This window comes from Oryzias latipes, chromosome 17, assembly GCF_053564925.1.
Source record: "Oryzias latipes strain Hd-rR chromosome 17, Olatipes_Hd-rR_3.1".
NCBI classification, from domain to species: Eukaryota; Metazoa; Chordata; class Actinopteri; order Beloniformes; family Adrianichthyidae; genus Oryzias; species Oryzias latipes.
In genome coordinates, this window is record NC_136253.1 from 25,373,255 (window position 1) to 25,396,935 (window position 23,681).

At 38.5% G+C, this 23,681-nt stretch overlaps 2 protein-coding genes across 4 annotated transcripts; one reads left to right on the forward strand and one right to left on the reverse strand.

Moving 5' to 3' along the window:
• Positions 1 to 591: 591 nt before the first annotated feature.
• Positions 592 to 4,689, forward strand: dusp12 (dual specificity phosphatase 12). Of its 2 annotated transcripts, none has more exons than XM_004079152.5 (8): positions 592 to 757; positions 1,703 to 1,967; positions 2,143 to 2,256; positions 3,031 to 3,149; positions 3,237 to 3,324; positions 3,613 to 3,704; positions 4,149 to 4,228; positions 4,406 to 4,689. In XM_004079152.5, the coding sequence occupies exons 2-8, from the start codon at positions 1,705 to 1,707 to the stop codon at positions 4,547 to 4,549; spliced, it is 900 nt and encodes a 299-aa protein (XP_004079200.1). In that variant the 5' UTR covers positions 592 to 757; positions 1,703 to 1,704; the 3' UTR covers positions 4,550 to 4,689. The 2 variants fall into 2 exon arrangements, with proteins under 2 accessions (XP_004079200.1, XP_020566632.1); XM_020710973.3 differs by having other exon boundaries at positions 599 to 875.
• A 6,419-nt stretch (positions 4,690 to 11,108) lies between these two features.
• On the reverse strand, positions 11,109 to 23,188 carry olfml2bb (olfactomedin-like 2Bb). Of its 2 annotated transcripts, XM_078935691.1 has the most exons (10): positions 23,113 to 23,188; positions 22,676 to 22,950; positions 19,683 to 19,955; positions 19,487 to 19,594; positions 17,148 to 17,306; positions 16,849 to 17,041; positions 16,370 to 16,765; positions 16,113 to 16,289; positions 15,121 to 15,317; positions 11,109 to 13,906 (listed from the first exon to the last, which is right to left on the reverse strand). In XM_078935691.1, the coding sequence occupies exons 2-10, from the start codon at positions 22,847 to 22,849 to the stop codon at positions 13,517 to 13,519; spliced, it is 2,067 nt and encodes a 688-aa protein (XP_078791817.1). In that variant the 5' UTR covers positions 22,850 to 22,950; positions 23,113 to 23,188; the 3' UTR covers positions 11,109 to 13,516. The 2 variants fall into 2 exon arrangements, with proteins under 2 accessions (XP_078791817.1, XP_011484941.2); XM_011486639.4 differs by having other exon boundaries at positions 16,849 to 17,038; positions 22,676 to 23,152.
• Between the last annotated feature and the right edge of the window lie 493 nt (positions 23,189 to 23,681).

The window sequence follows — 23,681 nt, forward strand, 5'->3', positions numbered from 1 at the left end:
TTTATAGAGTTCTTCAGATTTTACATTACTACAGAACAAAAAATTTCTTCCCAGTAGAAAATCTATGTTTGCCATATGAGCAAAATGTGTGTGTTTAGTTGTGTGAGTCTGCTTCAATGATGAGTTAAACTATTTGAAAAAAAACACCTTAAATGGGAAAAGCTCTGTCTCTGAATCTCTTTTCGTGTTGGTTACATATTTATGACAAAATTCTGCTACAAAAAAGTTGAAAACAGAAATAGAAAAGGCAAAATTAAGTTTTAAGACTCAGATTGATGCTAGGCAAACTTTATTAAACAGTTCCCTGATCACTTAAAACTTTTCTGATCAGAGAGAGCTGTTTTTTTGGGCTCACGAAAGCTTCAGACATGACCCCTTATTAAGTTGTTGCTGCATGCATTATATGAATCTTTGGGTTTGGGAAATTACATGGTTATTATAAATAAAAATTTGTAAAAAATTAGAGCAAGAGGAGTAGGTCATGACATTATTTTTGTTTTAGTAAAAATATCAAACCTTCCAGCAGAACACAAAAAACACGTGTTGGTGCGATCATCATCAGCGGAACTATAAAATGATGTCGTGTTTCCTCCCTACAGCTTTAAGAGACGAACAAAAACACCAGTCCCGTTGGTGCTCACGCCTTTAGGGTCCGTCTTAAAGTTAGTTTTTGTGTGTTTTGCACGTTTGATGCTTTGAGGTTTGAAGCAGCCAAAATTTGCAGGAAGGAAAGAAACGACATACTCAAGTAAATGAGGTTAGTTAACGAGTTTAGTTAACGGAGTTAGTTAACTGCGAGGCTGGCTGTCACAGCACCACGGTGTTATGTGCACGCGTGTTTAGCAGCAGGGCGTTGCTGTTTGGTAAGAAATCAGGTAATTGTCTTGGTATGTGACCCGAGAAGGCTGGGTTACATTAAGCCTAAATTAAAGATGAAGATGGAAGCTCGGTGATGCCATTTAAATCCGTATTGCTCTGTGGTCAGAGAACCAGTCACACATTTGAGTGTTACACTGTAGTTTTTATAATTATCACAACAAAATGTGATACTTGTAAAAATTAAAGGAAAAGTAAAAATTGGAAAGACATTTAACGTGGAAGATGCTGCGTTTTTTTTAAAAGTTGAAATAGTGAACATAAGGAGGGAGGGAGGGAGGGGGGGATGAACATATAAAAATCTTCAAATAAACATATTTTAGTGACGTCACACCCCCTTATTTAAGTAATTAAAAGAAGAAGAATAAGCATATTTGCCATAAAATGTGTTATGACTTTATTAACATACACACTAATTCCATAATACAGTTCACAGACAGCAGTAAGTAGTAAGACGTTCAATCCTCTTCACTCACTCTGTATCCTTAGATTTTTTAATTATTTATAGTGAGGAATGTTTTTGTTTCATAGAGACGTTTTACAAATACTTTTATTACTATATGTAAGCAAAGAAAACAAAATATCATGTTTTTTCACTTTGCTTTTCATTTAAACAAATGAGATGCTTTGTGAAAGGCCAGAAAGTTCTGTGTAGCTAAAATGATTCTACCTGGAAATGAATGGGCCAGTTTCAATATCTCAATAATTCCGCAGATCAAACTGATCAGATGGTCTGCTCCACAACTCTTCCTGTGCTCAGTAATATTGAGGACTTTTCTTCATTTTTCTCTTTACTTTCCTTTAATCCCTGTGTGTTTTTCTGAAGTCATGCTGCTCGTAGATCCAGGAGTGTACATCGGCACTGCAGCTGACCTGAACGACTGCCAGGCGCTCGCTGCAGCTTCGGTCACCCACATCCTGTCTGTGGAATCTGTGGATCCTGGTCCACAGATTCCTGCCACAGGAAACTTCATCAGAAAGTGGATCAATGCTTTAGATGAAGAGACGACTGATCTGCTCAGTTACTTGGACGCCTGCAACATATTCATTGATGAGGCTGTAAAAGGGGGCGGAGCTACACTGGTTCACTGGTAAGAGTCAAATATGGCTTCATTATTCCTTTCTGTGTTTTCCACGCATTCCATCCTTGAATTTATGCAACCATGTGCAATCTGAATCCATTTTGGTGCATGATGACACGACATATAAAAGCACAAAATGCAGAAGGACAACGCTTATTTAAAAACTATTTTTTGTGCACATTAGTCATGCAGGTCGAAGCCGCAGCGCCACCATTGTGACTGCATATTTAATGAAGAAACACCATCTGGCCTTCCCTGAAGCTTACCAAAGACTGAAAAGTGTCAAACAAGATGTTCAGTAAGTATTTGTCATTCCCTTCTCTCCCAGTATGTCTTCTGTTTGTGTTAAGGGTATTTCAAAATTGGCTAGGTCAGTTTGTCAGCATTGTAGGTAAGCAATTGGCTGTGAAAAAAAAGTTTTTCATGTTTCTGTCAATATATTTTTGGAAATTACAGTTAAAAAAAATTCTAAAAGTGCTTCTAGTGGGCTGCTCATTAATAAAAATATTAATTAAACCTATATCAAATGTGGGGGTTCATAAACTCAGCTTTTTTTTTGCTATTAAAGAAAGCTTAACTTCTGTTGAATACATCTTCTGTCACTTTATCACAACAAATGTCAGCAAAAAAAAAGAAAAAGATTTTAGAAGGAGCATGTAGAGAGGAAATCTTTGTCCCATCTGTCTCTTGATTGGCTATGACATATTTTCCTTTGTGGCTGATTTGCCTCCAACATCTACTTTTCAGAAAACTGAAGACTTGAACTGCATTTTCACCAGAAGTGAACATTGAAAAAAGACTGAAGCTTTTATTTAGAAACATAACAGACGTTGAAAGTCAATGTACATGAAAAAAATCAGTTGTTATAAACCTGATAAAGGAATATAGAAGTAAAGCAGGGTAAAAGATTTTATGGGGACTATTTCCATGATTTTTTTTTATCATTTCAGAAAAACAAGTTTAAAAAAATCTTAATAAGTGCATTGTCATGTATACACCAGCAAAAGGTAAAACTGTATTTAAAACAAGAGCTTAAAAGATAACATTTGTTTTTTTTTTGGGTGTGTTTCAGGGTCAACAGGGGTTTTGAAGAGCAGCTGCAGCTGTATGAGTCCATGCTATGTCAGGTGGACACATCTAGTGCTTTGTACAAACAATACAGGCTGAACAAGATTGCAGAGAGATATCCAGGTGAAAGCAAAGCTTTGCTGCTGTGGATGAACACCAGGAGGGAATTCCTTTCCCAACTTTTGTTTCTTATTATTTGTGTATAAGCAGAGTTGCAGCAAGTCCCAAGAGATATTTTTGCTAATGACCCCGCCCACTCCAGCTCCTCCGAGGTGTCATACAGATGCCGGAAGTGCAGGTGAATTGCTTAGAAATATTAGATATGGTAATTAGTGGCTAAATTTTCTTTAGCATAAAAATCTTATTTTTTTATGCTAAAGAGTTTTAAGGCTTTCTTTATTATCGGAGCTCAACAACTAGACTTTCCTTTTAAACTGTTTTAATTTGTTTTAAAGTTTTTGCTCTGTTTTCTGACATCCCGATAAGCTAATGTGTCGATAATTACCCCAAATATTTTAGGTAAAAAAAGCAACAAAGCAGGTACGACAGTGAACTTCTGGGCTAACTTCCTGGTCTTCTTTCTCAGACGAACTCTGTTCCGTGGCTCCAGCATTCTCAGTCATCCCGTAGGCGATGGAGCTTCAGCCTTCAGTCATAAGAAGACCAGCAACCTCTCTGGTAAAGCTGCGTACACAATGGGCATTTGATGAAGACGCATTCTAATTTGAGAATTTAGCCCATGGTGTTCACACTGAACAAGCAGGGAGGGGCTTCTTCCTCTGTTTATTTTTCTGGTTTCTACTTATGCATGTTTGCATAAAAATGGTTGTGAATGCTCGTGCGGCGACACATAAACACAGGAGTATTAAACGCAGAAACCCGAATGTACACGTGCTTACATAGACTTTTCATTAAAAGTGGAGCTGAGTTGCCGAAGGCGGTGTAAACGTAGCTTAACGCCTAATATATTATTCATGGTATTTTCTGTTTCTTTGTTAGTGGGTGATAAAATATATCTATAATTATTGAGCAGTCTCTTTTCTAACCATTAAAATAATTTGTTTTCCAAAATAATCAGTGAATCTCAGTGATTGACCATGAGGCCTTGTGGTTGTTGTTCAGGAGAAGTTCAGTGTACGTCCTACTTCATCGAGCCGGTACAGTGGATGGAACAAGCCTTACTTGGAGTGATGAACGGACAGGTAGAAATATATTCAAATGTTTTTCTTTATTGTTCAGGTTGGCTACAATGAAAATTATCTTTTGGGTTGCCAAACCACTTATCAGGTTATGCTAAAATAGGTTTTTTGTTGGTTTAGAGTCATGTAAATAAATGTTGTTGCTGTTTTCCTGCGTCTGTCTTTTGTCTGTGTGTTTAGCTGCTGTGTCCAAAGTGCAGCTCGAAGCTGGGCTCCTTCAGCTGGTGCGGGGATCAGTGCTCCTGTGGACGTTGGGTCACGCCTGCCTTTCAGCTTCATCGCAACAGAGTCGACGAGATTCGACAAATCAACTCAACAAAATAACACAAATTATGTCCTCGCCCCTCTGTTCCTTTACAATGTTTACTTTGTTGTGATCATGCTAGAATGAAATTAAAAAAACATGTAAGAAATAGAAATATGATGTATATTTTTTAATAAATAAAGTAAATCTGTAAAGTTTACATGATAGTAAGATTTTCTTATGTTATTTTAACTTGTAAAAGTTTGGATTCCGTGTTTGTAGGCATATGAAAAATGCACTGTCGTCAGGAGAAATGTATTCAATCGGGCATAAATTCTCTATTAATGACATATTAGATGTCATTACATGTAGATGATCAGATTGATGCAACAGTCATCTAACGAACAAAACAAAAAAAAAGGCAAAAAATCTCCCAATGGGACTCCGATCCACCTTATATTTCCATTTCAGTTATTGAAATTTGTGTTCATGTAAATATTCCATCATGTGGGAAGAAACCAGAAGTGGAAACTTCAGCCACATATCTTCATAAACTTTATCACACTTTTGCTCATATTTTTCTTAAACATAAAGGATTAGGTGATAGCATTTGTTTTTTGCTACAGGTTTGATTTAAAAGAATATAAACTTAACGGATGACTCCAAGAGAAATGATCCATCTGCATGTAGATATTATGTTGAGATTTGTCTTTTCTGGCTTTGGCAGCCTGATCAGTACTTTTACAGAGGCCCAAATGTGGATTTTTATACTTTCACGAGTCAGAGTAGATGCCACCAGGGGGCATGATAAGCTGGACCACATCTACTGACTGCAAACCTTCTCGCTCTTGAGGCAAATTTTCAGTTCAGCAGTTTTATGTCTTTTAGTTTTTTCTTCTTTTTTCACTTTCTATATGTTTCAAAATGAACATTTATTAAAACATAACCTTACTTATGACCCTGCCTGTTTATACAATTTCCCTCTACTTTATTTATTTTTGCTTGGGGTTTGACTTGCAGCCTTGAGTATTTTTGAAAGTGGTGACAACGTTTGGTCTAAATTGACAGGAATTCCAGGCAGTTGCTGCAGGGATTTGTTTCATTTTGAAATACCCTGGTCTATCCAGTTGGCTTGTAAGTGCCCAGGTTATCTGAATAATATTGCTGAGCATTTTCTAAAATATGCAAACATAACTTTTAAGTAGAGCCAACAGAAAATCCTGGTAGATTTATTTGTGTTTCCTAGATAAATTTGTCTCTGCCACATCTGTGTCTAAGGCCTTTTTTTCACTGAACCTGCCTTAGCTTTTATAAGAAAAAAACCCTAAACTGAGCCATGCATTATGTCACAGTCAGATGTGGTGTCTGCACACCTTCTTATGTGGATTTCTGCAGAGAGCGATGCGCTCCAGGCTGTAACTCAGCAGGAATGCCCTGCAGATGCCCGGAAAACTGCAGCCCACATGCTGGAAATTTAGCGCGAAGGAGGAGGTGGACTGTTACTGACTGCCAATAAAAGGAGCAGCTTTAAAATAAAGAAGTCAAGTGAAAATATGTCAAGAGAAGGTTTAAGTGAAAGACTTCAGTGCTAATAATCTCTGTTAATATTCAGTGGACTTCCAGCCTCGTAATGCAGGACAAGTCCTCCAGTCTGTTGTATTTCACTGCAAAGGGGGAATCGGAATCTAAAAGAGCAACAAATCCAATAAAGAAAACCAAAACCTTGTTTATGAGACTTTTATTACAATAACTATTTAAATAACCACAGAGACCAAAGTCATGTCATGCAAAGTGAGTGTACAGGAAGTGAACCAGTGATAGACTGAATGCTGATTCCAAAGAAACACGACTAATGTCCAGGACAAATGTTTTCTGTTAAACCTAAAAAAATCAAAGTTTCATTCCTCCTTATTCAAAAATTGTTGGTGGCTCCTGTTAAATCACTCTAAACAAGCATCACGAACTACATATCAATCTATACAATGAAATATTATATTAAAATTTAGCAGTTAAACTGTTTTGGGGACACATTTTTTATTTACATTTATGAGTAAGTTGACTTTCTTGAAAAAGTTCACACATAAACAGTTTTCTAGTTGAGTCTGAGGAAGAATCAAACTTTTTAGAGTGTTTAGTATTTTATGCTTTTACTCCATGTAAGTAAAAATATTTTCTTGCTACTGTTCGTAACACTACTTACTTGTGGGCTTTCTGTTGATACTTTAGGTGCTTTCACAAATCTGTGAGCAATATTCAAAATTGACGAAGGCACCAGATAAAGGTCCTAGAACAGAGTTCTGCAACAGGAGGCTCTGCAGCCACATGCAGCTCCTACATCCCTCTTTTGTGGGTCTTTGGTTTTCAGGAGAAATGCAAACAAACGGAATAAATAATGGGTTAGTAGTTTTAGTGATTTATCTTTTGTTCAGATATTTAACATGCCTAGTTTAATGTCAGAGTTGTTTAGTGTTCGAATGCCATAATTTTACATCATTTACAAAAGCGTTACCATGACTTTTTCCCCCTCAACAAATGTTAAAATTAGTATTTTGTGGTTATTGGTTTTATTCACATGAGTTTTTCTGGTCTGTTAGAGTTCAGCATGACACACAGGGCAGCAGAGATGCATTGTATCTATCAAAGACGCCTCATAGCTTTTTCCTAACATGTTCTGTTTGCAGTAACAGATCTGGTGAGATGGGACATGATGGTGAAGTTCCAGGACAGCTGGAGCTCTCTGGTTAAATCCTCTGAACATGCGAACCAGTTTGTCGGCTAATAAAACGGCTAGAATAAAGGCAAATGGAGGGATTTATGCAGGGATTAATGGACTCTAAAGAAAGCTGAAAACAAAATACACTGACATTTTTAGTTGGTTCTGACTGAAGTTTGAAAATAGATAGTTAATTCTAATTAAACTCAGAGAAGCCAGAAGTGAACCTCGTCAACAGTTTTAGGTATTTTGATGTGTTTTTGGACCTGAGCTGATCCCTTAATCTGGAAATGTGTGTCACACCTAGATGAATAGGAATAATATTCAGTTCAGTTCATAAATGAAGTGTGAATTCACAACTGATGTCCTCTAAAGGTCCAAACTTATTCCAGAAATTTGTTTATTGAAGAAAAGAATAACTTCTACTTTTGACCATGAAACTAGAAAAAAAAAACAGAAAATCAACGTTTTTTCTAGTTTGAGTTTAACTTAGACTGTGGAATAAAGCAACCATCTTACAAAAACTTTAAAGCACTTAATCTCTTTCTCTTTTTTTAAAATGATGCACTTTCTCTGACTCTGTAGACATTTCAAACCTTAAGCTGAACTCTTAAAACAAGATCCCTTTGTTTTCACTGTAAAGTGTTATTAGATCTCTGCTGGACTTTGTGAGAACATCAACAATCATTAAAAGAGCATTTTATTGAGTTCTTTTATAGCCCACCTTGAGCCAGATCAGAGCTTTAAAAAAACAGAGTTAAGAAATGATTGCAATTTTTAACAAACTAAAAATACATTGCAAAGACATAAAATCTTACCAAGTATTTTTTTAAATCTAGTTTTGCGTTTAAATATCTTTATTACATCTGATACAAGACAAAGCTAACTTCCTAGAGACTTTCCAGTAAGATGTAATGACTTTATAATCTTCTTCCACTTTCGGCTTCTCCCATCAGGGGTTGCCACAGCGAACAAGTCGCATGGTAAATTTGGCAATGTTTTACGCCGGATGCCCTTCCTGACGCAACCTTCTCAAACCGGGCTTGGAACCGGCAGAGGTAGAGAAGGGAACAGGGAGCAGCCTGGAGTTGAACCCTGGTTTCACGGATGGAAGGCGCCGCAAACCAGCACGAGCTAAACTGGCTCCCTATGTAATGACTTTATAATAATTCTCCATTATCTTGTTGAGTCACTTGATCTTGAAAACTTCTTTTTTTTTAGCAATATTTCTCTCGAAACAATCTACTTGTGCTTTACGTTACATTTTTAGGCAGACGTTTATTTGTGAATGATTAACGTGCATTTTTTCAGGCTAAATTGACTCATAATACAATACAAATGTGTTTAGCAATAAAAAGACCTAAATTTCAAAGTATACAAACCAAAAGGTAAAAATACTGTAAAAGGTTCAGCTTTTTCATGTAAACAAATTTTGTTCATGTTAATAAATCTGTAGGCTATTTCCTCATTTAATTTTTCAACTTTTGTTTTACATGTTTATTACACATTTATGCAAACATTACCATTGATTTAGAGGAACAATTTACCTATAATAAGTGAGTAGACATTCTTTCTAACATAAATAAGTACATTTTAAACATTTACACACTTCCAAAATAGTCATGGTCACTGGAAAGGCAACAGCAGCAGAATGAAGATTTTGCTGAGGTGATGCATCACACAAGTGTGTGCTGAAATGCATCATGAACAGCATTTGTTGGTGAAACAAAAAGCAGAATCTTCATCCAGATGTTGGAGGAGCTTCACTTTGAGATCAGGTTACAGCTTGTAACTAAACTAATTAGACGTTTTATGGGGATAACAGATGGAGGAAAGGGAGTTACACAATGGAGGAGGTGAGTCACGTTTAAATCCATGACCTTGTTAGCCTGTGGTCTGTGTGTCTGGTCTCACAGGAAAACCAGGCAGGATTTCTACTTAAGAAGCACTCAGGGGCTTTCTGTTCTGTTCTGACTGGGCTTTCAGGAAAGGGGATTTTCAACCATTTTGATTTTCAAGTAAGCACTTTTGGGGTCAATATAAGGTGCAGATTCATCTTTTTAGTTTTAAGCCCTTTCGGTTTCCTTCACTTTTTCGAACAACTGGCAGATATTTTATCAAACTTATTTTCCCCTGTGTGTGATTTCAATGTATTATGTTTCCTCTGAGATCTGTTGAACTGTTTTTTATCATGTTCATCCGAAATCATAAATATCTTTCTGTTTATTCTGTTTTCTGGCTTTCTTTTCTCAGTCTGTGTGGGAGTAACAAACCAGATGTTGGAGTTCAGCGTCTGGTTTCCACATTAGCTCCTGTCCGGGTCTTCCTCTCCCATTCATCTCAGATTCACTTGTATTTCCTCTTGATGATTTGTTTTATCCCCATCCTCCTCTTCGTCTGCTTTCTCTTTGCTGATCATTCTTTTTCTTTTATGCTTTCTAATATTTCCTCTTACAAAAAACTGTTGAAAAGTTGATGTGGATGTGTCAGAGAGCAGCAGATGAGGTAAAAACATTATGTAGTTCAAATAAAAAAAGTTAATTGCAGCATTTAAACCTTTCATGTGAAATGACTCAAGCTTTTCCTCAAATCTCAAAGCTATTGAAAGATGGCCAGCGATTCCTTGTAATATTTTTTGTTGTTGTCATTTATAGACTAGAAAATTGTTTCTCAAGCCAAAAAAAGAGAAAATATTTCTTTGCTAATGGTGCTGAACCTCACATGTGTTTTCAGGGTGGAAAATGTTCCACGCACCATAGGAAACCCAATGTAGGGCCCACCAAATAAATTAGTTTTGAAGTTGACCGGTCTTTTTTGCTTTTCCTTTGAAATCCGAGAAATAATATGTTCTTTTTGCTCATCCTCCACACTGCCTGTGACCTCTGACCTCCAACCTCTGCTTTGCTCCTCTCTTCTGTCATCCTGCAGGACATACTCGTCCTCTCTAAGCGCTCCTTTCCTTTTTCATTCGGATGTCCAACTTTGCTGCTTTTCTTTTGTACAGTTAATGCCATCTTAGTGAATTTGTGAAGCAGATCTTGATCTATGTTTCTTTTTTAACTTTTCCTTCCTCTGCCTTCTTTTCTCAGATGTCAGGCTCAGCTGGAGTCAGGAATGTGGGTTTAGATACTGCTATCTTTAAACCAGACCTTGTGTCTGCTGAAAAACCCAAAAGAGCGCTTCTGGGATGCTGGACGCAGACTGCAGTTGCATCCAGGGAGCCTGCTTGTGTATTCATGTGTGTGGTCCTCCAGCTTTCAAACTGAAAATGACTGAAAGTTGCTGTTTTTATTACCCAACATACCATGGATTTGAATGTGCGTCTTTCTTCTGCATCCTGCTCAGTGGTCAGCTACAAACACACAGACACACACGCACACACACATATAAACATACACACATACATAAACACACTACCACATAAGCATAACGGTTACCTCTGATGTCATCTACCGACATCTAAAGGGGTTAGAAACCACTAGAATCCATGTGCAGCTGGATTCATTTTAAATTTTCGAATTAGAATCATTATTCTGTTTATAGCTTGTGAAAATAATAAATTAGGTTATGGAAGATTTAGCTTTCAAAAGGGAACTGAAGCAAAGAGCCAATAAAGTAGTCCATGTTAAGGTGCTATAATAAAGTTTTTTTTTTTTATAAAGTTTTAAATTTACACACTAACCATCTGGTAGAAATGTATGCATAAAGTTAGAGAAACTGGCGATGGACTGAAAGCACTTGGGGCTCCCTAACTGTAAGATCTGTGTGCTCCCAGTCCCAGCTCGTCTGGCTGGAGTGTTTTCCATTCTGGGATCCTTCCAGTCTCTCTGCTCGTTCCAGGAAAACTAAATCAGACCTCACAAGTAATGTCCACAAAGGGCTGGACAGCAGAAGATGAGGAGAAAGAGATATTTAATATTCATAACTGATGTTTTAACCTTTTATTATAAATTAACAAAAGCAAATCTTGTATTTTAGGAGTCAAAGTCGACCTTGTCTTGAATTTTTCCAAGGCAAAATGAACAAAGTAAAGCATGCAAACCTGTGAAAAGAGAAGGGACCGACCTGCCGCATCTTAAAATTTAAACAAGAACAGTGACTGTATAGTTCCAAATAAGCAAAAACACGACATAAAAACATATAAAACAACTGACTTGTCATTAAAGTGAAGCAAATGCATTGCACTGACAGTGGGTCTAAGTATTAGATCCGATTACACTTTACAATTGTTATTCATGAAGACCAGTTTTTTGATTCAGTACCAAATCTGAACGCCACAAAAAGTTATTAACATGATGCAGCTTTCAGAGGAAGCTTTTCTCCAGACCGGCCTAAAGAACACTTTGACTACTGGGGGACAGAATATGCTATTTGAAAGCTATTTGAACACTTAAAGTGTATTCAGACAGGACACGTTTTGTTAAATTACTGTAGTTTCCCCCAATAAGCCGGAACAGAGTTTCAGTCTGAATACACCCAAGCTGACCCATTTCCGGGACCAGAAACCGGTCTTTGACCCACCTTTCGAGGTGGTCTCAGTTCAATTCTAATTGGACTGAGCTCTGGTTGCCTCTGAGTATCATTAGTCGGAATATGCTTCGTGCTTAAAGCAGAACAACTGGTTCAAAATGGCCACCATAGCCGGGCATTACGAGGATGTAAACAGAGTAGGAAGGAGGCAACCGTGACAATAAGACACAGCCGACAATCTATGTGATAAACACTTCAGCGAAATATAAAGTTTGAACAAGTGAACTATCCCGACCAGGATAGCAAAGTGTAGGACTTCCATTATTCTTTCTCTCGTGTCCTTGCCCTGTCCTTGTTATTCCCGGCCAATGACTGAAGAAATCTTTAGTCACATGCTAACCCTTGTGCTATCTTAGATGACCCCACACTTACATTGACGTGTTCTCCCTACCATGACAAAGGTGGATAAAGGTGGAAAGATTTCATGTAATCCATGGACACCAGTGAAGATCACAAATCATTGAAGAAAAAAGGTTCAGAGCACTGTCTAATGGGTCTAGATGACCCAACTCCCAATGTTAAAGTGCCTAGGATAGCACAAGGGTTACAAGTTTTGGTTAAATGTCAGCTTGACGGCAGTCTGATTACAGACCAAATGCGAGGTTCAGGACTTGAACCGGACCAAAATAAGTGGACACGGTCTGGACTGAAGGACTTCTCCAGTCTCAATACACCCTCTGGTTCTCCTCGATTTGCAAACAAACCTTGGTGGGGTTCACTACAGTGTGAATGCACATGAATAACACCAAAAAGTGGTATAAAAGAAAACAAAAGAGAAAGACATAAAGAAGCCCCAATATAAATAACTGGAAAATGTTTTCTTGGTAAACTATTACCTCGAAAATGTCGAGACAAAACCCAAAATATAATATGAAAGCTAGTCAAACTAGCGAGATTTTTTTTTTTGGAATTGTAAAATAATTCTGATCAGAGCTTTTTTTTTGGCCAATGCTGCACCCAGAGGGGCAGCTGCTGTAACTGCATGACATTTCCATGCAGTGTGGTCCGCTCAGTGTCAGAAAACAATTAGACCAACTAATTAAAGGTGTACCCCGCCTTCGCCCAACAGTAGCCGGGATGGGCTCCGGCAACCCCAAAAGGGAAAAGCGGGTTAGGGAACAATGAATAGATGAATAAAGATGTGTCTTCTTGAAGCATATTTCTAAGTCTTTCTTAACATAAAAGCCAAGAGCTCCACTCAACCCTTTGATGATGAGTTGAGAACTTCTACAGGGTTAAATTTAACACAGAAACTCTAAAATGAGTTTCCACAACCATGCAGCCACATGGGAGCCCCATTACCGGTTCCCAAGTCAAGTGGTGGAGACGAGCACAATCACTGTTGATCAGGGTTGATAAATCATCTTCTGATCATCGGGTGAGTCTGTTTTTGGAAAATTTTAACAAAAACTTAATGTTAAGTTAAGAGTCAATTTTGGCAGAAGGCTAAAGGTCAACGCTTTAGAGATTTTTTAGGTTATCTCCGGGAACTGGTGATCGATCACATAAAGACAATTTATGTGTTTTTAGAACCACTTTGGGACTTTTTTTTAGTTGCGTCAGTTCAAAAAGCAAGAATAAAAAACTTAGATGTTCCTTCATCCATCAGTGGCTCAACTTCTTCATTTTCTACATATTTCATTCCCTTAAATGTCTTGAGAAAATCGCTCCAAGAACAAACTCTGTACTAATTAGTCTTAATGATTTGTCCAGCTGGGATTTTTGTCCATCTTTCTTCTGTTGACATTATTTTGAGCCTCTGCTAAATAAATTTAACCATTATTTTTTCCTTAAGTCATTCATGTTAATAAGCAAAGATGACATCATACATCATCTGATGTCCGTTGTCCCAGGCGTAAAGTTTCTTATCCAGTGGGCAGTAATCCAGCTGGGAGGTGTGTGTGTGCATGTTTGTGAACGCCAAGCTCGGCACTGTGTGCGTCAGTGTGTGCGTGTCAAAAGCGTATGTCACATTGGCAAAGTGACGCTCCATGCTATCCACCGCGTATAGCACGCCGCACACCAGGAAGGTGTTTCCGTAGCGACCGCGCCGGAGACCTGTCCGAAAGGTCTGAATTGGCTGGAGGTCTCTGGGATGGAGGCGGATGAGAAGGATCACTTCCTGGTGGAAGCCCTCTGTGTCCAGAGCGGGGTAGAGCAGCCAAAGACCCAACTCATCCACAGCAAACTCCACCTGGAAAACAGGAAAGAGATCTGTCAGGGAGGCGAATATCTAAATCTATCAGATCCTGTTAAACCTACAGTTTTATTAATACAAATGAAAAACAAAAAACTTTCCTTTTTTATATTTACCTTTATTAATTTTAAAAACAGTATGAAAGACTCACTCCAATGAAAATGGTGTTTTAGTGTTTCTAACATTCATTTATTTATTTATTTATAAAGCACCTTCCACCTAAAGGCCCAAAGCGCTGTACACAGGGAAAAAAAACACAGAACATAATAAAGTGATAAAACATAAAATAATAAAAAAAACACAAAACCAATTTAAAACAGGAATTAAAACTAACTTAATAACAGGACTGGGCAGATGCTAAAGCACTGAAACGAAGGATAAATTCTTTTTTGAAACTCTCCAAGAGCATGACTTCTCTGATTTCCGGTGGCAACTGATTCCATAATTTAGGAGCCAATACTGCAGACACACAGTTCCCCCGAAAAGTATGTTTGGTTCTGGGAATACAAACAAAGAGCTGCAAAAATTTAGTCTTTAGAACACTAAGCATGGGTGACAATTTCAAGGTTAGCTTTTGATATAAAAGCCAGAAGTCGTGTCTGAGAAAAGCAGGACCCGGTCACAGCGTTTATTTGGAGGTCGAGCTTCAAGGCTGCATCAAGTTTCACACCCAGGTTTGTGAAGACAGACTGTGGAGCTCTGTTCCAATCTGATGCATCCACTTTTGGACAAATAGATCCATGTACGTCTTTATTTTCATCATCCGAGCTAGTATCTGGCTCATACGGCTGGATGGCTCAGATAGTCATCGCCATTTTTGTTGCATTGGTAATTTTAGGTTGTGGTTGTGAGAGGCTGTAAGCTAGCAGGAGAGCACGTAAACAAATGGGGGACGGGAAGTGAGGCCAGGCTTACTTTCATCAACTGTCCCACCCACAACTACAGTAATTGGCAAAATCCCTGCTGTTCTGCAAAAATTGTGTCCTAAAACGACACATAATTTTTTATTTTGTCTAAAAACAGCATAGTCATTATTAACCCTGGGAACGCTTTTAAATGAGATTAAAAGACTCTGCAGCAAAGGACAGTTTCCCGCTTGTTTTTAAGATGTTCTGTCCTATCTATTAACTGGATCAAGTACAACCAAGTAGTAGTGGCAAAAGCAGAGGGAGATAGCAAAGAAGGACTGGGATTGGTTGAAATGCGCTCACCTCAGTCTGTGTCTTATGAGCTTCCTCCTCCAGCAAGGCGTCGTGCAGCGTTGTCCAGGCAGACACCAGTCTGTGTCTCAGGTCGTATCTAATCACATCCCTGCTGAAAGCACGGTTGTAGTAAAAGGCTCCATTGAAGACAGTGTGGCCCGTTCCAGTGAAACTGTACGGGAGATTGTAGGAATTACTCTTCTGACCTGAGAGGAAAGAAGAGCAAAACCCATTCATTCTGGAGCAAGGCTTTGTGCTTTTCTTTTATGAATAATTTTAATTCAAATAATTTTAAAGAATCACCAGAGCAGCATCTATACATGTGAAACTATAAACTAGAACCATATTAAACCAAATAGGATCCTGCTGTAGTTGATGAAAGTTTTGGTAGGAAACATGCTTCAGTTGTTTTTTTCTTTCTTTTTCTTTCTTTTTTGTTCCCTTCAATTTCACTTTTGCTTTAGATACAGTTTCTTATATGTTTTTTTAAATTAATGAAACTGTAAAGTTCCTATCAGATCTGTAACATTTGGGTCTTTTAAAATATTACAGAGAGAAAAAAATGTTTTTTATCGGTTAGTGCTTCTTTAGGTTGAGAGATTTAGACAGATGTTGAAAACAATCATTCAATCTTTATTAATATCTTCATACCTGGTTACATAAAAAGTGATGTATAAATTAGTGCTGTCAGATTCATAACCCCTGCTGTAACAGTGAAATATGTCTAACACGAGAGGCTTTCAGCTCTCATCTGTTTGCTCAGCTGTAGGACAGGACAAGTTAGAGAGAAAAAAATTATTTATTAAATAATCTGTTTTTAATCTAACCTAATAATTGCTGGAAAAGTGTCATTTCGAGGTATTTTCATTTAAATTTGTGGCACAAAAGAGGTTTAAATACCAAAAGAAATAATAGGATTTCCTTTAGAAAAAAAAAACAGTTATTAATTAAACAATGTTTTCAATTAAGCAAAAAAGGACTAATGGTTCCAAACTGTATACCTGATTTAAAAGATTCCATGTCACGAAACTCCAGCAAAATGTTGCCATAGTGACCATTAGTGAGGTAGATGACGTTGCCATGGCCACGAGCATCTCTCATCCAGGTGCCATCTCTTAAGCCGTACGAGTGTTTTTGGACCGGTTCAGAGATACTAGCTACAGTATCCTTACATACTCCTGAAAAACAACAGAATGTGAATTTGTACATCCACCTCTGAAAAACCATTAATGAGACTCATGATGAAGTTTGACTATACCAGGCTTCTTGGTGGGCTTTGGTTGGTCCGCTGGGCTCTCTGTCCAGCTGAGTCGACTCCGGGATTTTGACTGAGGCGGTGCAGTAGCAGCTGCAGCAGTTGGTGGGCTGATATTGGTGCTTGAGGAGGCAATGGTCTGCAACCAGACAGACAAGGAGGGCTGGATAGTTGTAGTTGCAGTTTGAGGACTAGACACCTCAGGAACTGCAGAGTTGAGGTCATCGGCTGGTTTGGTGGTTGGTATAGGTTGAGGTTTAGGTGAAGAATTGCTCTGCGTTTTGACATGATGAGTGTGGGTTGTTTGTTTGTGAATTGTGACAGAAAGCTCTGGACTTCTGGGAAGTTGCTGCCTTTCAGAAATCAGTAGGTCTTCTGTTGCATTTTTGGCCAAAATCGCTATTAGATATATAAAAAAAAAAGCAGAAGTCTTCATTACTTTTTTTGCATTTTTTTGGTAGAAAATAAAGCAGTGGACTTACTATTCTTTGCTTTTCCTTTCTTACGCTCCTCTTCCTCCTTATAGATCCCATCCTCTGTTTTATAAAAGGTCACACCTTTGACAAGAACTGTGTTCTTGTCTTTGACTGGCTTTTGAACCCTCGTCTCATTCCTGATTTCCTGCTGGATCTCCAAACCGTCCAGCTGTTGGTTTTTCTTCCCTTCAATGTTCTTCTGCAACACAACATCTCTCATAGCTATCACTTACCTTCTAACATGAAACGCTCTAAATAAATCAATGTGGTTTGCTTTTGTTTTATATTTTTTGAAGACTTGGTACCTGCTTGTCTGTGTTTGCAGCTGTTCCACTTTTAGGCCCAGAATGCTCCAAATCGCTCATCTTCTTTTTCTTCTGCTGGGCCTTCTTATCTTTTTCTTTGGGCCTTTCCTTCATGCGATCTTTGTCTTTGCTTCTTTCAGTAACATTTGGTCTGAAAACCTGCAGCGCACAGACGGCATCTCAAGAGAGGTTTCATTGACATTCTGCAGTCTTTTGTGAACAACCTTTCTAAAATAGGAAGGAAACTTAAAGTAAAAAAACAAAAAAAAAGGTTCAGGGACCCATTGAATGTGTCAAAAGTCGGAGCTCTGTCTCCTCCTTTGGTCATCGGAGGGAGCCGTCTCCAGAATTCAAGCCACACTACAACTCCCAGAAACCCCCAGCACACAGTTCCTGGATGCCGCACACCTGACTCTCATTCATTTAATCAACCACAGCATACTTAAGCACTGCACTGAGTCAAGCTCAGAGTGAAGTATTGTTTTTAACCATTCTGCTGGCCTTACTGAGTGTTATATTTGGACCTGATCTTGTGTTTCCTGACTGTTTGCCTGCCCCGACTCTCGCCTGGATCTTGACTACCCCGTCTCTTCTCTGATGATCTCATGCCTGTTATCGACCCCTGCCTGCCTGACCCTGATGTGGCTTTGTGGATTTATAACTGAGCTGCTGCATTTGGATCCAGTGGTCTGCCTGTTCTTGTGACAGAATGTAATATGAAAAACATTATAATAAAACTCATTTGTAATCTCTCCATTAGTTAATCTTCCAGTTTGGAGTCACATGGATGCTGGAACCTAGCAGCAAAGGTGGGATGCACCCTGACATGTTTTTGGACTGTGGGAGGAAGCTGGAGTGCTCAGAGAAAACATGCATGGGGAAAACATGAAAACTCCACATAGTTGGGATTTAAAAGGTCCTTCATGCAGTGAGGTGAGAGTTATATTCAATACACAACAGTGCAGTCCTCAATTATGATTTAATTAAGGATCAGAAAAACCCTGTGCCACTTATAAGATGCTTCTAATTTCCTCATTCTGTACATTTATTTCTGGGAAGTCATGCACAAAAAATGACTTTTTGTGCACAAATCTGTTTTTCCGTTCCTTAAAGCCATTTTTGCTGCATTTTAAACTTGTTAAAACTGCTCATTACATTACGTTAGGCCTGCAAAATAAATCGCAAAGTTATTATCGCAATATCAAGCTGTGCAATATGCATATCGCAAAAGTTGGCAAAAATTGCAATAAATGGTTACCTTAAAAGTGCTAAAACAATCTTATGGCAGCTTGAGGTATTTAATGCCTCAAATATCTTCATTTATGCATTTGACCAATCTGATGGACGCCTTCTCGTCGTTGACAAATCGAATGGAACGCTTTTATCTATTTATTTGGAGCTCTTTTATGTTACATGTTTGTCTCCTATGTAAACGAAGGTAATTTGTGGAATAATTTAAGTTATATTGACTCTTATTTCAATTAGATTGTAGCAGGGAAATAGAAGTTATTACATTACGTACATGCAGATTTTTTTCAATTTTATGAACTTCTTATAAAGTTTAGATTTCATTTCATGACATCATTTTCCAGAAATACTTTGCAGCTGCCAACACAGCCAATGGTACCAAAAGTTGGTCAATAGCTACCTGGGATGTGCAGTCAGGTGAGGCCTCACCTGCCATCATAAAATCTATACTAATAATAAAATAAATATGCGTCCAATAATGTCTGCATAAATACAATTTAGATTTATGATTGTAATTATTTTTATGGTCGAAATCCTTATGTTTTGTGTATTTTCTGTTCAATTACAGCGCATGCTGTGAGGTTAAACAGCACCGAGCTGTGCCTCATTGTGCAATCCCATACAAGCTGGGTTGATTCTGTGCCTTTAGCAATTCAAAGACGTAGTGCCTTATTTAAAAAATGTAGACATTGTAGACATTTTTATTACATTTCCTCAATTTACATTTAATATTTAATGTAATTTTATGTGTTTAAACACGACATAAGGCACACTGTAACGACCCAAGGTGTAAAAATGACAAAAAAAGGCTTGAATTAGTTAATTAATGTAAAGAAAATTTACCATCATCAACCGTTTTTTTCTACAGAGAATAATTTGAGAAGAAATAAAACCTTTGGGATTTATTAGATGATTTTATAAAACACTGCATTTCAAGCAGATTATCTTAAGCTAATTTTGTCTTTATATTTTTCTTTTTTATTATAAGATAACTGGACGGGTATCCTTTTTCTACCACATAGAGCCACGCTGGCCCAGACTGGCGAACATTTTTACTTTTAAAAAGCAGCAGCACCACTTCTGGAACTTACCTTCTCCAAGTTGTCCACTCGAGTCAGCAGTTTGGTGGTGACAGAGTTGAGCTTCAGCAGGTCAATCCCATAAAGAGAGCCTTCCAGCAGGTCAATGATGGTAGCCAGCTAGCGGGGCACCAAAAATCATGAAAACAAAAAAAAACAACTATACAAAAATCCCTTTCTAACAGAAAAGATCAACAACTGTTTCTACCTTAATGTCATCTTTGCTTGCTTCCTGTAGTTTTTTGAACCTGTATTCCCCCTCGCAGGGGTTTACGGCTGAAGGTGGAGCCATGCACTCACACTTCTTGCAGTCCGTCCCCTTGGTGATTGTCTCCACAGAGTAGAAATCCTGGGACAGCGACGGTGAGTCGCGCTCTCCAATACGACTGCATTCCGAGCGTTTGATTGGTCGAACGACACAGCGACACACGCAGTCCGACCCTGACGACACTGTTTTTACTTTGTCGTAATCATTCAGCAGCTGAAAGAGAAGAAGCAGGTGTCCTCTGTTAAAAACAGCTTTATCCACCAGATAAGAGAAAGCTTCAAATATTCAAACTTTTTTTTTTGTCTGAGTGGCAGCAGATGTGAAAACTACAGGCATTTACAAACAGGCTCTTTTCTTGGTTTGGAGATCTGAATAATATTATATAACCATCTGCCAGAGGGATGCAAATTATTACCATAGCGTGGGAGAAGCAAAGGTCTGTGTCTGATGCTTCCCATAATTTTGGCTAAACTGGCAGTCTATGGGGATTGGACGGAGTTCAAAGGAAAACTTAAGTAGTGACCCATTTTTCAAGGGAGAAGTGGTGTGAATACAGAAATCCTCAAATCCTTTTTTTTTTTTCACGGGAAATGATACGTTTTAGGTTTACAGTTCCAAATCAACATGTCCTGCAGGAACATGCTCGAGCTCTTTGTGCTCTGCTGTGGTTGGAAAGATTTACAGAGGAGATATAGAGTAACCACTGACACATTGTTTGGAGGCAGAACTGTTGACACATGGGGACGGAGCGAGGCCTCCTGGAAAAACAACGGAAAGTTAAACGTGCAATTTGTTCAAATCTAGCTGTTGAAAGCCTCAATCGATTTTAGATCTGTTTCACGTGGCAGCCATGGCAGAGAAGAGACAAAGCCTTTGTGTCAGAACATGTTTGTTTCAGACTGTAACACTAAAAGGACGATGACTGACACACAGTCGTGCACATCCATAAACTTGACTGGACCTTTTTCTTCCAATACTGTAGAACATGAGTCTGCAATCTTAACTGTTAAAGAGCCATTTGGGTTGATTTCTCACTGACCAAAACCCAGAAGGAACCACCAAGTTTTTAGAAAGATAAGACTAATTTTTTATTATTTTTTTTCACTATTATAATAAATATAAATGAGCTGTTGTTGTTTTTGGCATAAATAAAACATAAGCATAAGGAAAATAGCCTTATTTCTTATGCTAAGATAGTTTAAGACTTGACAGAGGTTCACACGACTTCCTTTCAACATAGGATCATCTCACTGGAGCAGATGTGCTAGTAGGTGGTGCAATGTCAGCAGTGATTTAAAAAAAATATATTTTACCATTTATGGTGCATCTAAGACAGAAATTTGTCAATTTAACTAACCAAGATTAAATTGAAGCTAATTAAGTGACCTGTCCTATATTTTTTGAAACCATAAGGCAAACAATATCTGCTTTATAACCAGGTGAGCCTTAAGTATGAATTCTGGTTCTGTTTACTGACCTCCAATTGATTTTCTGTTGTAAACAACGCTCAAAAATCTGTCAAAATGTTCGACTTTGTTAGACTCCAAAGTGGCACAGCTTGATGGATTGTTGAAGCATCGCAGTGACCTCAGTCAGACGCCTGGCAGAGTAACACAAACTGTGAAAGACTTAAATTAAGTTACTGTTTTTACTTTACTACTTGCTCACAATGCAGTTCATTTTTATGATTAAAACCCTTTTATTTTCCTTTAACCAGAGAGCCACAATCAAGGTGAGTATAGGCATGGGCAAGGGAGGGGGATGGCCCCCCAAGATGCTGTGACATCCCCCCCCCCCCCCCCCACACACACACAAATGCATTTAAAAATGCACACAAAAACTGAAAACAAAACAAACTCAAAAAAATTAAAAAATAATAAAATGCAAGTATACCTTAAGGGTGAACTGAAAGGCAGCAAACAATTAGAGACAAATAAAAAGGAAAAAAAACATCAATAAATGCAGCCTCAACAGGGCACAACCCTGTGTCCTGCTTGTGCCTATCCCAAGTAAATGCACAGGGTAATGTCAGGAAGAGCATTCATTATAAAACTTATAAGACACATCAAATAGTTCAAAGGAGAAGACATGGATAGATGAACTGACATGATGGTAGCCTGGTTTTCTAATCATTTTAGGGGCTTGGAGGGGTTTGAAACCTTAAACTCCCAGCCCACCCAGACAAGCCCATTCCTACTATTCCACCTGTGCGCCATAAGGGGCTTACTAATGGGCCTGGCTACAGTGGAGGAGTAAAAGAGCCACATGCAGCTTTGGAGCCTCAGGTTGCAGACCCCTGCTGTAGAAGAAAGGCCACACCTCTTCAATCTACTGAAGAGATGAAGATCTTTTGGAGTGTGCAGGCTGATGCCTTCTAGAGCTCCATTGCTTCCTCCGCTCTGCCATATTTTCTGCCCAGACTGGAACAGGAAAAGACCAAAAGAACGTATTGAGAGCTAGATGAGTCCTGGACTTCTCTGAGGAGGAGGAGGGAAGCAGGTTAAAGGTGGCTGAATCCGACTGCAGAGCCTCTGTGGAGCTCCTCCACCCCCAATGCAGAGGAGCAGGCATTCCCAATGCTGTTCACAATTACATAAATATGTATCTAGAAGTTGTGTATTAGTAATGATTTCTTAAGGAGGGGGTTATAAAAGTAAGTTGTGCAGCTTTTAGAAATTCTTGGGGGTTCAAATCCCAGAGTGACAGCCCTGGGACACTTGAGCCTAAATTATCTTTAATTGTGAGGTGACTTTGGATTTGTGTTTGCTAAAACAAAATTGTAAACATGTTTTTCCACAACGATTCAGCTGAAGAACATTTTTTTAGATGCTTAAAAAGGAATGTTCCTTCAAGTGGGATCAATAAAGTTTTCTCTGTGTCCTTACTGTGCGTTATTGATGAGAGGGAAGCAGGCTGGAAAAAAGATGACTTACCTGGCTTATAATGTTCTCCTGGTTGTCCAGTTCTTCCTCCAGGGGCTCGGCGGTGGGCTGCATCTCGCCCCCATTCTCGGTCATTTTTACCGGGGGGGACGAGTCCTGACTTCCATCCGCCGCCAGAGCAGTGAGCGCGCGAGCGCAGCAACAAAGCAGCAGCAGGCGCCACATTCTCCTGCGTGATGCCGGTGGGACCGCAGACCGCCCGGTGTGTCCAAATTTCTGTTTTTGTACCAAAATCTTGACAAAGTGGGTTTAGTCTGCAAGTCAAGCTGCTCACAAATAAACAAATAAATAAATAGATAAATAATGTGTATCTTTGAAACGCCTAAAGGGGTTCCAATTATCTTGCTTTAGTCAAAAAAAAAAATATATATATATAACCAACACAATCATACTTAACGAACGACACTTTTTTATGTCTCCCCTCTTACACAGAAGTAATCCAGAACCGGGTCTGGCCTGACCCAGACTGCCTGCGCGCGAGCCCAGTGTACATTTAAGAGGAATGACTGTTAGCCAATCACAAGGGCCGTTTCATATCTAACAAAGTCGCTGATTGGTCAAGCTAGAGGCTCCTTTCAAATGATGCTGTAATCGTCAAAATTGTTTTTCTTTTAATATTTTAAAACCGCTAAAAAGCTGAACAACAAAACGAAACATAAAAGTCACGTACTTTCTTAAATAAGAAATGTTTAAAAGTATCTTTAGACTGGGAATTTTAATTCAAAAAGGGCTAAAAGAAACACCAGACACCAAACCACTAAAACTATGCCATCTTTCACCTTTTTCATTTCCATTGTATTTTTGCGAAATTAAAAAAGTGTTAAACACTTACTTCAATGACAAGTGTGTTTTTGGTGTTGTTAACATGTTCTCTTTCTCGTGAAGGAGGTTATATTAAAAAGAAAATTAAGCTTAAAATAGCATTTCTGAGTATCTCTTTATTTTAATCACTTTGAATCAGGAGCAGACTAAAAAATGCAGATGGAAAAAGCTTGTA